General features: G+C 36.7%; 1 protein-coding gene across 1 annotated transcript in view; it reads left to right on the top strand.

Annotated features, from left to right (window-relative positions):
* The window catches only part of LOC107587171 (glutamate receptor-interacting protein 1-like), a 164,652-nt gene that overhangs the window by 96,120 nt on the left and 53,437 nt on the right, over positions 1-15,095 (top strand). The window contains exons 7-10 of the mRNA XM_016274838.1: positions 2,441-2,586; positions 7,653-7,800; positions 8,403-8,572; positions 14,462-14,608. Coding sequence (XP_016130324.1) covers positions 2,441-2,586; positions 7,653-7,800; positions 8,403-8,572; positions 14,462-14,608 — 611 coding nt within the window. The remainder of the gene's footprint in view (positions 1-2,440; positions 2,587-7,652; positions 7,801-8,402; positions 8,573-14,461; positions 14,609-15,095) is intronic.

Below are 15,095 nucleotides of genomic sequence, written 5' to 3'. Positions count from 1 at the left end.
GACTCACAATTGATTTAAATGGGGTTTGGTGTTAGCATTTTGCTAAGCTAATGTCAGGATACTCTAAAAAGCATGAAAATACATATAGCACACAATAATAAAATGAAATGATCAAATTTTAATGACACTGTCCTTCTTTAAAGCCTTAAAACTTTCTTTAATGCCTAAGCAGTTTTGCTCATCTTAGATGGTGTGAGCTAGTTTAAGCTGGATTTATCTGTTGTAAACTGTTTTCCAAGCTGAAGCTGGTTTAGCTGGGCGGCCAATTAAACATAATTTGGCCAAAACAGGTATTGAAAGGTTAGCAATAATTAATTTTCTTATTTTATGGATAGGCATTAAGAATGCAGCTTTGATTTGTCTGTAGGCAGTTTACTGGGTTTTGGAAAAGTGTTTAAAAATGAGTCACTAGCATTTAAGATGCTTGTTTTTTTTATTTACAGTATTTATTGTTATTTTTAAATTACTGACTTTATTTTTGCATGTTGCATTAAATGGTGAAATGGTTATTTTTAACCCATGTGTGTTTCTCTCTGTGTTACCTCGTAATGGGTTGGGTTTTTATCTTTACTGGTCTAGCATAGTTGAACTGTAGTCATTTTTGTGAAATGGCAAGAAATTGCTTGATGAAAATAGTGTTTCCCAGTCGGAGTTCCTTTCGGAACCGGAATGGATTGCCCCGCAACTTCAGCACTCGCTTGAGAATTGCAAATGGACCGGTGTGATATTTCACTCGCTCTGGCATTTGAACTGCTCTGTTATTACCGTCATTACACGCCAGCCCGTCTCTCCCTTTCCCCACAACCCTTATCAATATTAATTTTGCACACTGGTAATTTTATTTCTTACCAAGAGAGTATTCCCATTTCTTTTGTTCAATGGCATGGCTCCTGTTTTTCTGGGTAAATATCGTGTTCTGTTCTTCTGCAATTTGGTATTGACTGGCCTCTGACATCTTGCAGTCACAGAGAATGGCCCCCTTGGAAAATAAAAACAGCAAATTTCATTTAGTTTGAGTGATAAATCAAGCCTCTAACCAAAACTCGACCTCTTGTGGTGCTCCCTGTTATTCCGGGGTTGAAATGTTTTTTTTAAATAAAAATGTTTTTCTCGCATAAAGCTCAATAGTCTGACATAGCCAGACTTAAATAGAAAGATACACAAACCGACTAATAACAGTTTACCTTTATGTTTACATTCTATTGTTTTTAACGCAAATAAATTGTACCACAATAATTACAGCCTCCACTAATATTTGAATGGAAAAAACTACTAAAAAAATAATTACAAAATGTATGTCTGTCCAAAATTAATAAGACTAATACAGATTATTTCACAGACTTGCACAACCATTTAAAAGTTTTGGGTGGGTATGATTTTTATACTATAGGTCTCATGTTCACAAAAGCTGCATTTATTTTATCAAAATTACAGTAAATATTGTAAAATGTATTACAATTTTAAATAACTGTTCTAAATATTTTTAAATGTTATTTATTCCTGTGATGCAAAGCTGAATTTACTCCCATCTTCAGTGTCACATGATCCTTCAGTAATCATTCTAGTATACTGATTTAGTGCTCAGGAAACATGAATTATGAATCTTGAAAATAGTTGTGCTGCTTATAACTGTGATACTTTGAATGTTAAGGTCAAAAGAACAGCATTTATTTCTTAATCACTTTAATGCAATCCTGCTGAATAAAAGTTTTACATTTTTGTATAATAGTATTTAGATACTCATATATCATCTTACTGACCCCAAACTTTAAACTATTAACATTCTGCTGATGGATATCTAATTTGCTTGCTAGTAAGCTATCTTAAATAAAGCTGACTAAAGATTTTATACTACTACCTTGGAAAACCTAAAATAATCCAGTTTTTAATTCTTCCTGAAAAGCAATCATTTTTGCAGCCATTTCTCATAAACACTCCTTTGTTTCCAGGCAGACTGATAAAAAAGCAGAGATGTCAGCCAATCAGATTGGCACTAGATAGATCAGCAAGAATATACCAGTTTTGTGTGCTGCGTGCATCAGATAGTTCAAGAATGTTGAGTACCAGACGCTCTAATAGAGATGGTCACATTTTCCCCATATTCTTGAGTACTTCGGAAAAGTAGTTTATTTTTATATCTATTGAGCTTCAGTACGGTTCCTGGCTCTAATAGTTTAGGAATTACTGTGGTTTTGGAAAGGTCTCTGGTGTGTTGAACACAGACATAACCTGCCTGCCATGATAACAGGTGGAATGTGTAGAATTGTAAAGCCGGTAACCTTTCCGGCATTTTAAAGGCTTATTGTTACGAGCAAACAAGCAGAGGACACACAATACAAATGCTATTGTGTCTCTGGGTGCCTCTCTTGTGTACGGCATATTTCTTCTGTAATTCAGATAGGCCATTTCAGTCTGTATTGTATTTTGTTTTTTCTCTCAGGGAAGGTACCATCAAACCCGGCGACAGGCTGCTCAGTATTGATGGAATTCGTCTGCATGGAGCGTCTCACGCAGAGGCCATGAGCATCCTCAAACAATGCGGCCAGGAAGCCACTCTTCTCATAGAGTATGATGTGTCAGTCATGGGTAAGGACACACCCACTTCAACTAATCCCGCCCCCAGAAAATTCACCTTTATTTTATTTTTTTATCTAAAAAGACTTCTAATTAATTACATGAGGAAAATGCAGATCGGATATATCATAAAGGAGATAACCATATTATTAATCCAAAGTTCTGTCCTGAAACTCTAGATGGCGCAGTCCGAACTCAATCTGACATGCTCACAGCGGCAATTTTTATTTTCAGTTTTTATTTTTTAAATATTGCTAGACAAATGAAATAGCAGAAGAGAGATTAGGAAAATTAAAAATATTTATTTTAATTTTGTTATATGTGTGTGGTGGTGGTGATTCATAAAAAAATTCATAAAAAATTAATTGATGTTGATAAAAGTGTTAATTAAAAATCTATTTACTCACCATTATTACCAGAGTTTGCAAAAAAATAAAGATTAAAAAACCATAACTAATTAAAAATTATCTCTAAAATGTTTTTTGTTCCTTTTAATTTTATTTAGCTTTTGTTTGAAGTATATTGCACATTTGTAGTTGCCGTTTTATCTTAATTTTTTTGTAAACTGATTTTAATTTCAATTTTAGTTACAATTATGTATTTGTACATGTATTTGAGGCTTAATCGTTCCAGCTGGAAGAACATTACTGTAATTGTAAACACATATCGACTGAAAACAGCAATTACAGAATGTAGCATTTTAGCAATTTTGAAAAAGATCACACAATTATTTTATTTTATCCAGCTCTTGAATGTCGATATGCTTTTGTAGCATTTGTAAATGTCAGGGAAAACATGCTGTGGATAATGACAGTGTCAACGAGCTAAATGAGGTGCACAAAAACAAGAAAGAGGTTGACAGCAAGTAAGCTGAACTGAAATGAAAAGGAAATTCTCTAATATTTGAAGTGGCCCATGGCTGGAACTCATCTTTCCGATGTCTTTGTTGGGCTCTGACCCGGAAGTGATAGATTCTCTTTCTGCTGTGCCCAGTGGAAAGGCACATTCTGCTTCACTGCACTGATATGCCCTTCTATTTGAACAGCACTGTCTGAACAGCATAAAACGCTAACTAGCCCACAGTGCCTGTTCGACTTTGTTTTTGGTCAGTACACTTTCCTTCTCAGTTTAAGTCTTGCTGTGTAACTTAAAGATCATGTCCTGGATTTCTGTCTGAAATAATGCACTTTCTGCCCACCTAAAATAATTGATACCATCTTTCTACCATCTCTCCTCACCTCACAGGCTTTCTTTCTGTTTTATCAACTCTCCTGCTCGGTGCAGTGTGTTCACTGGTGCGGAAGACTGAAAAGTGTGACTCATTTTTGAGAATCAGCTCTTTTGAACAGTGTATTTCAATAAACCGATTCAACAAATGATTCAGCATATGCCATTGTGTACTGATACATTACCAGGTAATGTTCTTAGTATGAGCTTGTTTGTTAAAGAGCACATTATGAATCAGATGTTTTGAAAAAAAGATGATTCTCTGTTCAATAACTCCGCTATTGATTCGTAAACTGCTCAGAATGATTCAGTCTGAATTATAAGTGAATTGTTCAGGAAACCGGTTCTGATTATTCACTTAAAAAGGTCAACTCAAAAGAATGATTCATTTATGATTTCACTTATTTAGTCACATCAGCAAAATTTCAGTGAAAAAACAATTGATGAAACAGCTTTATGTTGGTCTACGTGGCAAATACACATGATCAACCTGAATCTACTGCGAAATCTGCAAAAAAAAAAATCTTTCACCCTCATGTGAAGTAAGCAAGTTGCATTGATTCCTTTAGAAATGACTCAAATCATTGAACAGTGGTTAATGTTATTGTTCTTTTTCTTTTTTAAATATATAATCTATGATTGCTTTCAGTATACATACAATAAAATATTCATATATGCACAATTATAGTCGGAAAGAGGCCAGCTTTATTTATGAGTCCATGACAGACGTCACTGACTTTGGCTCTCAGCGATCGGCTGCTGGCCAGTTTTTTCGTATCTAATTTGCATTGAGCATTATCTCATCTATTTGATACCACTTGCTCAGCTCCACAATCTTCCATCGAGAAGGAACTAAAAATGGCTGCTCAGCTCTGCACCAGTGGACACATACAGTAACGAGGTTTGATTAAAACTAATCGCCAGAGACCAAGCATGCATTGTGCATTCATCACAATTTACAACCACCCTTCCTCCCATTGCCACACGCTCCTCCAGCCCTTCATGGCAACACAAACGCTCCTCATGAGCTCCTCGATCAAGCCCTCATCAGCACGATGCATTTAACGGTGGCACGTTAATCACCAAGCCTCTGTCACCTGAATGGCACTGATGTGATTCAACAATTTCCCCACCACTGGTTTTATTAATGGATAGTCCGTTCCTCGTTGTTTAGCTGGTGTCAGGTGGGTCTGTGAGGCTTGGCAGGAAGGTGAAGGTGGAAATCAGGGGCTGGAAAAAGGGGTTTAATCATAATCAGCTGTCATGGCAACATGGCAGCTCAATGAGATCACTTGGATCCCATTTAGCATGTTTAGCTATCTCACAGTTCCACAAGAGATGTGCAGGTTGGTAATTTTGTCTACTCAGACAATCTACCCGGTAGCCAATTTTCAGTCAGTTTTCTGTTCAGCGGTTCTGTTGGTCTTGAAAAGTCTTAATTTGCCTTTCCACAAATTAAGCCCTAAAAAAGGTATTAAATCAGAGCAGAAAGTCTAAAATTGGTAAAGAAATGTCATTAAATGCTGCATGCACTGCAATGTACTTATTTTCATATTCTATTGTTTGAGAGCATTTAAGCCTTATTTTTCCATAAAATAAATTAAAAAGTAATGGAGATCAGTTGGAGGTTGTATTTTTAAACTTTGAAGCATAGGCTAATACAAGACTTTTATATTTAGATATTCTATTGGCATATTGTGTTCCATTCAACTTATTTCTTAAATTTTCTTTACTTGGTCCTAAAAAGGTCTTCCTAAGTCTTAAATGTACCTTCTTAAAACCTGCAGAATTCCTATGTTCAGTTTATAATATTCCAGCCAAAATACCACCATACTGTTAGTCAATTTTGGCACATTTGCATGTAGTTAATGGACTCTTGATCATTGCTGAATGCTTTAAAACAATCACAATTCTTTGTTACTTGGGTACTTGTTCCCATTCTGTACTTTCACACTGCTGTTTAACATTATAAACACATCACCACATGTTTGAGACTTTCTGAGTCCCGCTTTACAGACCAAAACAGCATCTTCTAGACTAGCGCAGGAGTTTCCCCAGTGCGTTGGCATTTTGCGATGGCAGCTAGTATGTTTACCGTGAACGTGGGTAGGAAGTTGACACCTGACAGCCGACAGCTGTACACCCGCTCTAACTAAAGACTGGCTGCTCCTTCTGTCCGCTCCACACACAACAGCAGGAGCTATTTCTCTTTGTAATGGGCGTCAAGTGAAATCAGCGCATGTTGGGAACGGGCTGGAAGAGCGGACGTGTGACACGTGTTTACATGTGGTGTTTCCTCCGTGCTCTGAAGACGTATGGTGTAATCAGGTCTTTTAGTGTGGTCTATCACTAAACTGAGATGTTAAACTACCTCGATTAGACTTTAACAGGTCTAACCGCAGCCGCTCACCCTCATTCACAGTAATGAGGTGTGTGTGTGTGTGTGTGTGGGTGTATAGCCATCATCCGTAATGTTTTTTTCTTCCAGGTGTTTGGGCACTTAAGCCACACTTACAAATGTATGTAATTTCATACATTGCATTAGAAGCAAAATATCAAATTAAGTTGTTAGCATAGTGGTGTAAATGTAATTCTTATTGGATTTATGAAGGCAATCAGTTCAAGTTTACACAGGTGCCGTAGTAGACAAACCACAGGTGTATTCACACTCACTTAAATTTGCCATCAAAAAAAGCTTTTCAAGAATAGTCATAATATTGAGTAAAACTGTGAAATATAAATATTTTCAGAGCAGAAATCACAATACTTATAATGCTGTGTAATACTATTTTGAGAAAAATAAAAAATAGAAAAATATTTTGAGACAACTCTACTTTAGTATCATAATATAATATGATGCTGTATAATAGTATTGAGAAATAATGCTATATAAAATAATTTGAGGAAAAACAATACTTTAATCACATAATGCTGTGTAATTATGTTTTGAAAAAAGTAATGCTATATAATATGAGGTGAAAAAAATACTAATTGCAATGCTGTAATAATAATATTTTGAGAAAAAAACAATAATCTTTAATCTCAATAAACTTTAATCTCACAATACAACAATTTTATTCTAGGAATTTGGACTTTATTCTTAAAATTTTACTATTTTAATCTTGTGATGTTACAATTTCATTCTTGTTTTATAACAATTTTTGAACAATATATCTATTGCATTAACTTTTTTTCTTGAAAAGATGTATTCATTCTGTGTGTCTTAAAAAATAACATTGGTTTGATGTTTTATTACCTAATCCAGTGATTTGAGTTTATTTATTCTATCTATAGCTAAAATATATACAGTCTTAAAAATAAAGGTTCTTTACCATCCATGGATCCTTTTCATTCCACAAAAGGTTTTTTACAGTGGAAAAAGGTTCTTGAGATTATTAAAAAAAAAAAGAAAAAATGGTTCTTTTAAGAACTGTTCACTGAAAGGTTCTTTGGGGCACTTCTATGGCATCACTGTGAAAACCCATTTTGGAACCTTTATTTTTAAGAGTGTATGTGTTAAAACAGTCTTCATCTTAGACATATACCTCATAAATGTCCATGCAGTGAGGATTCTAAGCATTAGCAGAGCTTCAGTGGATGCCAACTAAGCAAGGCTTGGGGTTGGTTTACATAAATATATAATGAACAATTTCAGACCACAGTTGCAGTTTCCTCTGTGCAGCTTTTTGATTTAGGCTTTATCCAATTTCTGGAGTGTACACCTAACCCAAGATTTCTGATTTGCATTAATATACCAAAAAAGGCAAGCTCTGCCACAGGTTATGAGTCACTTTGTACCCCTATAATGTCCATTTTCTGAATATAATCACTGTCTTTTTCCTCCTTTATAGATTCTGTAGCTACAGCTTCAGGCCCGCTGCTGGTGGAGGTGGCCAAGTCCATGGGCTCCAGTTTAGGTCTGGCTCTCTCTACCTCCATGTACTGCAATAAGCAGGTCATCATCATCGACAAGGTCAAACCAGCCAGCATCGCCGATAGGTAATTACAGCCGCAATCATTTCCCACATGCATAGGAAGGCAACCGTTTCGGTTCCTTATGAAAGACGCATCATTGCTCATCACGTTTCCATTGTTCTGTGAGCCAGATCAATGCATCGAGAGGAGAGAAATGTGCACTGCAGGAATCTGATGCCTGCTTGTGAAATTTTCAAAGTTTGAAGTGCATAAAGCTTAGCAACTAATTATAGAAATTCAATAACTCATCTAGCCTTCACACCAGCAGAAAGGCCCGGAACAATAATAAGGGTGGCGGAATGCTGAGCAAGTGAAAACCTTTCCATCAGAACAGATTAGCACTTTGATGATGATTCAAGAGTTTGCTCTTGGGAGAACCATTGGGTGGGAATTATAAATACACCTTAAACCCCTTTTCCATCAACAGGGTGCCAGTTTATATGCTCAATTTGGAACATTGTGTTAACAAAGAGTGAAAAATTTAAGGGGGTCTGAATACTTTCCGTACCCACTGTATATATATGATATTAGATAATGATCATTGTAGTAGATAATTGAGAAGAACTGCAATTCAGTGGAAGTTTAGATCTATAGAAGAATAGGAAGTGATCTCATTGCTTTTGCAGGTGTGGTGCACTGCACGCAGGTGATCACATCCTCTCGGTGGATGGCACAAGTATGGAGTATTGCACACTGGCCGAGGCCACCCAGCTGCTAGCTAGCGCTTCTGAACACGTCAAAATGGAGATTCTGCCCCACCACCAGACAAGACTGGCCCTCAAGGGCCCTGAACATGGTAAGAAATCCATGCAGACTCACTCTGGACTAGAATTTACATAAAAAATGCATCAATTCCATTTATTTTAATGGGGATAGTGTATTATAAGCATATAGGAAAGGCAAGTCACTGTATCCTTGTTTGATTTCAAACTGATTTGGCTCCTTTTACACCCTTAAACCACTCCATTAGGGCTTTCTCTAGAGCGTAAGACCACTAAAGTGATGCAGATTGGAAAACAAAGTGGATAAGTGCATATTTATTTAGAGGAGTACAGTTTTACTCACTTAGCATTTTATTTTTGGTCACATTTATTAATGAGAGCTGTTCTCTGAAATGTCGTGCATCTCAGAACGCCGTACCTCTTCAAACCTCAATGCTCTGAGGAGAGAGCAGAGACATGCCCTTAACGACTTAATCGATTTATTGAAAGTGATGGCATATGCATAATTGATGCCTACCATAACTCCTGCGTGTCTTTGATATCAACCCTGTAGTTCCTAGATACAGTAGGTTGTCTGAATGCAGCGTTTGACATCTCAGTGCAAGGCCAGCTGTGACGGTTATCTTAACGATTTTTAAGCATCTTTCCTGCAGAGATATCTGTAATTCAGACAAGGCCGTGAGAGGATAGTGCATCTTGCCTTGTGTCTCAGGTTGTCAGGGGTTATGTGGTGTTCAAACGCTCGTTCTTATCACTTGACAGTTTTTTATTAGGCTGTGCGCCACCAAATGCTATGATAACGAGATTTGACGTCATAAGTTTCGAGCAATGATGCTTCTCACAGAGTATGCGTTCTTATGACATCCAATGTGTGCCCTGTCACGTCTTATCAGGAGCAGGAAGCTAACATTCAAACGCAGAGACAAAGACTAGATTTATAGCACAAAGATGTGGAAGGCCACACTAGAGCACAGCCAGGCAAGAGTGACCAAACCAGAGTCATATTTAAACACCAGAACCAAGTTTTTTTTTTATGTATTTCAACACAAATCAATATTTTGTGTCTATTTTTTTTTTACTTATGTGGCAAGTATGCATGTAAAAGGTGGATAATATTCATCCAGCCAATTGTTATCGCAGAATAAACCTCGAAAGGGTGATCAGGACCCCAATGCAAATGCATCCTGCATCACCCTGAAGAGGTGTATTCTGTGATTAAAAACCAGCTGGATGAACATTATCCTGCTTATTACACGCCTATTTGCCACATAAGTAAACAAGTAGACACAAAATATTGATTTGAGTTGAAATATTTAAACACAAAGCTTCTGCAAAGCAAAACGGTTGTGAGTCTAGACCAGGGGTGGCGAACGTCGGTCCTGGAGAGCCGCAGCCCTGCAGAGTTTTGCGTCAACCCTAATCAAACACACCTGAACAAGCTAATCAAGGTCTGAAGGGTTACTAGAAAGCTACAGGCAGGTGAGTTTTAATTAGGGTTGGAGCTGTACTCTGCAGGGCTGTGGCTCTCCAGGACCGGAGTTCGCCACCGCTGGTCTAGACGAAGTTAAGACAAGAGAAATTTAAGGCATAATATAGTCGTATCTGTAATTACACCACTCTTCAGCGCATAAATAAAGACGAGGACATACATTGTTATTCTTAACTGTTTATTATCTTACAAAACAATTGTTCTAGCAACGATACAAACACTTTTCTTCAATTAGCAACACTTTTAGCAACAAGACGAACACTTTTAACAATACTACTTAATATATTTGATTCTGTGATGGTGTAGGCCAAGCCCCACTCACCCAAGTATTTTGAGCAGTAGGATTATATAAAATATATAATATAAAATGATTAAATGTTTAAGCATATAAGTTAAAATTACAAAAGGAACATTCAGCGAGCAGTACTTTTTACTTTCAATACTTAAGTACATTAAGAATCAAATACTTTTTGAAAAGGGGTACATAATACTTTTATTAGAGTAATATATTATTATGGTATGTGCACAAAAAAACGATGTGAATATTCACATCGTGTTACTCGCTCTAGATTACTCAAAGGATGTTTTCTGCATCACTCGCGCAAATAAAAAATAATAATGCTCTCCTGCATTTTTTGACTAGTTCTGACTAGTTCACACCAATTTGTGTCATTCATATATTTGCATTGACTTCGTATGCTCTACTCGCGCAAATAATTACATTCGCTTTCGGTGTGCACACCATTAGAATATCTGTACTTAAACTCAAGTACCAATACCAAAGCAGCCACCCAGAATCATAACAACTGTATAGTGACATGCTAAAACCACTTCAGCATCTGCATAGCAACACCCTGGCAACCAGCCCACAACACAAACCACAAATAACACTAGTTAGCTTATTACTCTGCCTTTGCTGCTGGTCTGCTTGGCAAAAAAGAGGTCAAAACACATCATATATGTATGGCCCAGATGTTCTGCTGTTGGCCTTCACTGAGTAAAAAAATAAATAAATAAATCCTATTGACAAATTTAATTATTTTGCAGAACGTCCACAAGATCAGTGGCTGTACAACCTTTATGCTATGGACTTAAGAACATGGAATAAAGCCTGAGCCCTGAGCACATAAATAAAAGTGAACCCGCACAGCATACTAATGCATCCTGTAGCTGTTAGGGGTTTTCAGAGGCCCCGCATTAGAAAACAATGAAGTGACCCTCGGGTCAGCTGGTGGGAGGCGTCTTGATTGGCTCTTAAGGGAAGGAAATTGAGTTGAGTACCATCCAAACACATTGAGTGGACAGCTCACTCCTGATTCCCGTGAAGAGCCGCACACGTCTACTGGCATGTCAGGCTTCTGGCATTACAATGCAGAAGCACGTCCACTTCGCAGTTCACACACACGCAGACGTGTAGTCTATTTCCTCAGCTCAAGCAGATTTAGTGCAGTGAAGCGTTCTACACTAACACAGATCTAAATGTCAGCCGCTAAGAAACTCCAGACAGCTGGCTAATGCCGGAAACGTCACAGCACCAGACAGCTGGCTGACACCACAACGCACGTATGCAGCGCATAGACGTATTCTACCTTGTCACTGCATACTCATGCATTCACGACATCGGTTTGGTGGGTTTCCGTGGGCGGCAGTGTGTGTGTCACAGAAAACATCTGAATCTACTGATGAGAAAACAAATATTATCCCTCCAGGCCAATCCCTGCTTGTTTCTGATGCAAACACTGAACACAATCTGTTCGCTGGACTACCATGTGCATGTTGTTTGTTGTAGTACATTTTGCAAGTGCACACTACAGAGTGTTTATTATACATACTGTATATATATATATATATATACACTTATACAGTATACATGTATAATGTGGTTGATAATTTGTACAATATAACGCAAATTAGAAAAGTATACAATATATGACTAAATTATACATATGTGACCCTGGACCACAAAACCATAAGGGTATATAAGGGTCATAAGGGTAATTTTTTTTTAATTGAGACTTATACGTCATCTGAAAGCTGAACAAATAAGCTTTCCATTGATGTATGGTTTGTTAGGATAGTACAATATTTGGTCGAGATACAACTGTTTGAAAATCTGGAATCTGAGGGTGAAAGAAAATCAAAATATTGAGAAAATCGCCTTTAAAATTGTCCAAATGAAGTTCTTAGCTATACATATTACTAATCAAAAATTAAGTTTTGATATATTTACAGTAGGAAATTTACAAAATATCTTTATGGAACATGATCTTTACTTAAAGGAAACGTCATATGATGTTGCTAAAAAGAACATTATTTTGTGTATTTGGTGTAATAAAATGTGTTTATGCGGTTTAAGGTTCAAAAAATACATTATTTTCCACATACTGTATATTATTGTTTCTCCTCTATGCCCCGCCTTTCTGAAATGCGTCGATTTTTACAAAGCTCATCGGTCTGAAAAGCAAGGTGTGCTCTGATTGGTCAGCTATCCAGTGCGTTGTGATTGGCCGAATACCTCAAGCGTGTGACGGAAATGTTAACATTAAACGACGAAGTCTTTAAGTCGCTGGGGTATATTTGTAGCAATAGCCAAAAATACATTGTATGGGTCAAAATAATAGATTTTTCTTTTATGCCAAAAATCGTTAGGATATTAAAGGGGTCATATGATGCGATTTCAATTTTTCCTTTCTCTTTGGAGTGTTACAAGCTCTTGGTGCATAAAGATCTGTAAAGTTGCAAAGACTAAAGTCTCAAATCCAAAGAGATATTCTTTATAAAAGTTAAGAGTCAACCACGCCTACCTAAAATGACTCGTTCTAACACGCCCCCACATATCTACCTCACTATGTGGGAAGATTTGCATAACGCCGCCCAAATGTTCACGCAAAGAATGTATAAATTATATTCAAATATATTATATATTATAAATTAAGTGCATCAAAACTTAAGTTGAAATTGATTTGAGAAAATTTTGAGATTAATCATGATTATTTCCATTTCTTGATACCCTTGGTATAGAGATTCTACATTAATGCCTGCAAACACACCCATCATATTTTCATTTGCCCTTCTTCTCTCTATGATTCATGAACAATCTCTCTCTTTTTTTCCACACACACATAATTGTAGAAGTAATGGCTCTCATCTGTTTAGGGCTGATTACCTACAGTCTCGATGGATTCTTCACTGTCTTTCAACCCCGTGCTGCTGTTTGATGCTATCGTGATGATGGATCCCTGGTCTCCTGCCTTACACAAAAACACACTCCTCCTTCACCTCTCACCGACTCTCTTTCCTGTCTAATCGCCTCTGCAGCCGCTGCCCTCCAGTTTGCCTCTCTTCTCTCTCAGACTGCTTTTGTAATCTCTCTCTCCAGCCTGTGTGCTTGTGTGTTTGAAAGCACAGCAAACATACTACTGCTAAAATTAACTGTGAAACAGAAAGGAGCCAAAATAGAAAATGATCAATGCTGGTGTCCGTAGTTGTGTATTCCTACGAGGATACTTTGAGGGGAGCACTAGCTGTTGGTTATTTAAGACCTTGCTATGTGAGTGCTTGTTTTTTTTTATTCTTTGTGCCTGCTACTGCAGATATTGTCAGTCTGCTTGTCCAATATGAAAGTCCGAAAGTCTCAGAAGATGCTGTTTGGCACAGTAGCATGATGGTGCATTTTTTGTGAGGTTTACATTATTTGAGACACTGGTTGCTTCAACCTAGAACATTCCTAAAACATTCCTAATAAAATTCCATTTTATTTTATTTTATTGTGGACCCATTAATTTTTAAATGGTTAAAACATTTTTCCTTTGTGTTATGCAGAAAAAGTAAGTCATACAACAAGTTTAGAACAACAAACATTTTAACTTTTTAATGAACTATCCCTCCAAATTTTCCCTATTATTATTATTACCGGTATTATTATTAGTATTATTTTTAATAACTTCTGCTTGTCTTTTGTCCATACCTGTGCTTATGGTGAAATTTACATTATTTGTGACATTGGTTGTTTTGACCTAGAACATTTCCTATAGGTATAATTCGCCCTAATTGTTTTTTTTTGTTTGTTTGTTTTTTTTCCCCACCCATTTCCTTCAAATCATACAGGTTTGGAACAACATAACTTTTCACATTTTAGTAAATTTGGTATGTCTTGTTTTACTTGTGCTTGTTTTTGTCCAATTTTATACTTGCTTTATGAAGAAAGCCCAATCACAAAGCAGACAAAATAACCCTTCGTTAAACTAACTTCGTTAAAAAACTAACTTCGCTAAACTAACTTAAAATAACAGTGTTAAACTAGGGTCATTTTTAACCATAGTACGTAGTTTTGTTCCAGGGTTAATCGCAGTTTGAAAAGCCTTAAAAATGTCTCTCCTTGTATGTTTTATCTGTTGTACACTGGCATTTGTGTGGTGTTGTATGTTTCTTCCTGCTCACGTCCTCCCTCTCTCTCTCCTCTCCGTGTGGTCAGTCAAGGTGCAGAGGAGTAACCGGCCATTGCCCTGGGAATCCGGAACCAACAACAACAGCAACTTCCTTCCCTATCAACACTATAACACCTACCACCCTGACCAGTCCCGCAGCCAGACCAAGCAGAAAACCTCTCCAAACAACCCCCGTAATGTTCCTTCCCTTCTCCTTTATCCTCATCCTCTTGTATCACTCCATGTTTCTCATTAATATCACTGATAAACCGATTTATTCCATTCTTTTATAGGTATTGGCTTTATAATTTCAATATTGCCAGGTTGATTTTCATTTTCATTGTTTAATAAAAACTCACAGTCTCATATATTTTCAATGAGATTTGGCTATTTAATGCCACATGAGCAAAAAAACTGTTGCCATGTTGGGCAGTATGCAACTTTTGCAAATGAGCAGCGACAGCCAGATTCAGGAACTATTGCTGAAGATGAAAGATGTAAAGTTATCTTTAAATAATAATTGCACTTAGTACATCCTGTATTTTTTTCTTTCTTTGATTTTATTTTATTACTTTTTTATTTTATTATTTAAGTAATAATAAATTAAAGAAAAAATACAGGATGTACTAAGTGCAATCATTATTTAAAGATAACTTTACATCTTTCATCTTCAGCAATAGT

Source organism: Sinocyclocheilus grahami, unplaced genomic scaffold, assembly GCF_001515645.1.
Source record: "Sinocyclocheilus grahami isolate Dianchi unplaced genomic scaffold, SAMN03320097.WGS_v1.1 scaffold90.1, whole genome shotgun sequence".
Taxonomy (NCBI): domain Eukaryota; kingdom Metazoa; phylum Chordata; class Actinopteri; order Cypriniformes; family Cyprinidae; genus Sinocyclocheilus; species Sinocyclocheilus grahami.
The sequence above is the reverse complement of the archived record's forward strand: the minus strand, read 5'-3'. Positions and strand labels throughout refer to the sequence as shown.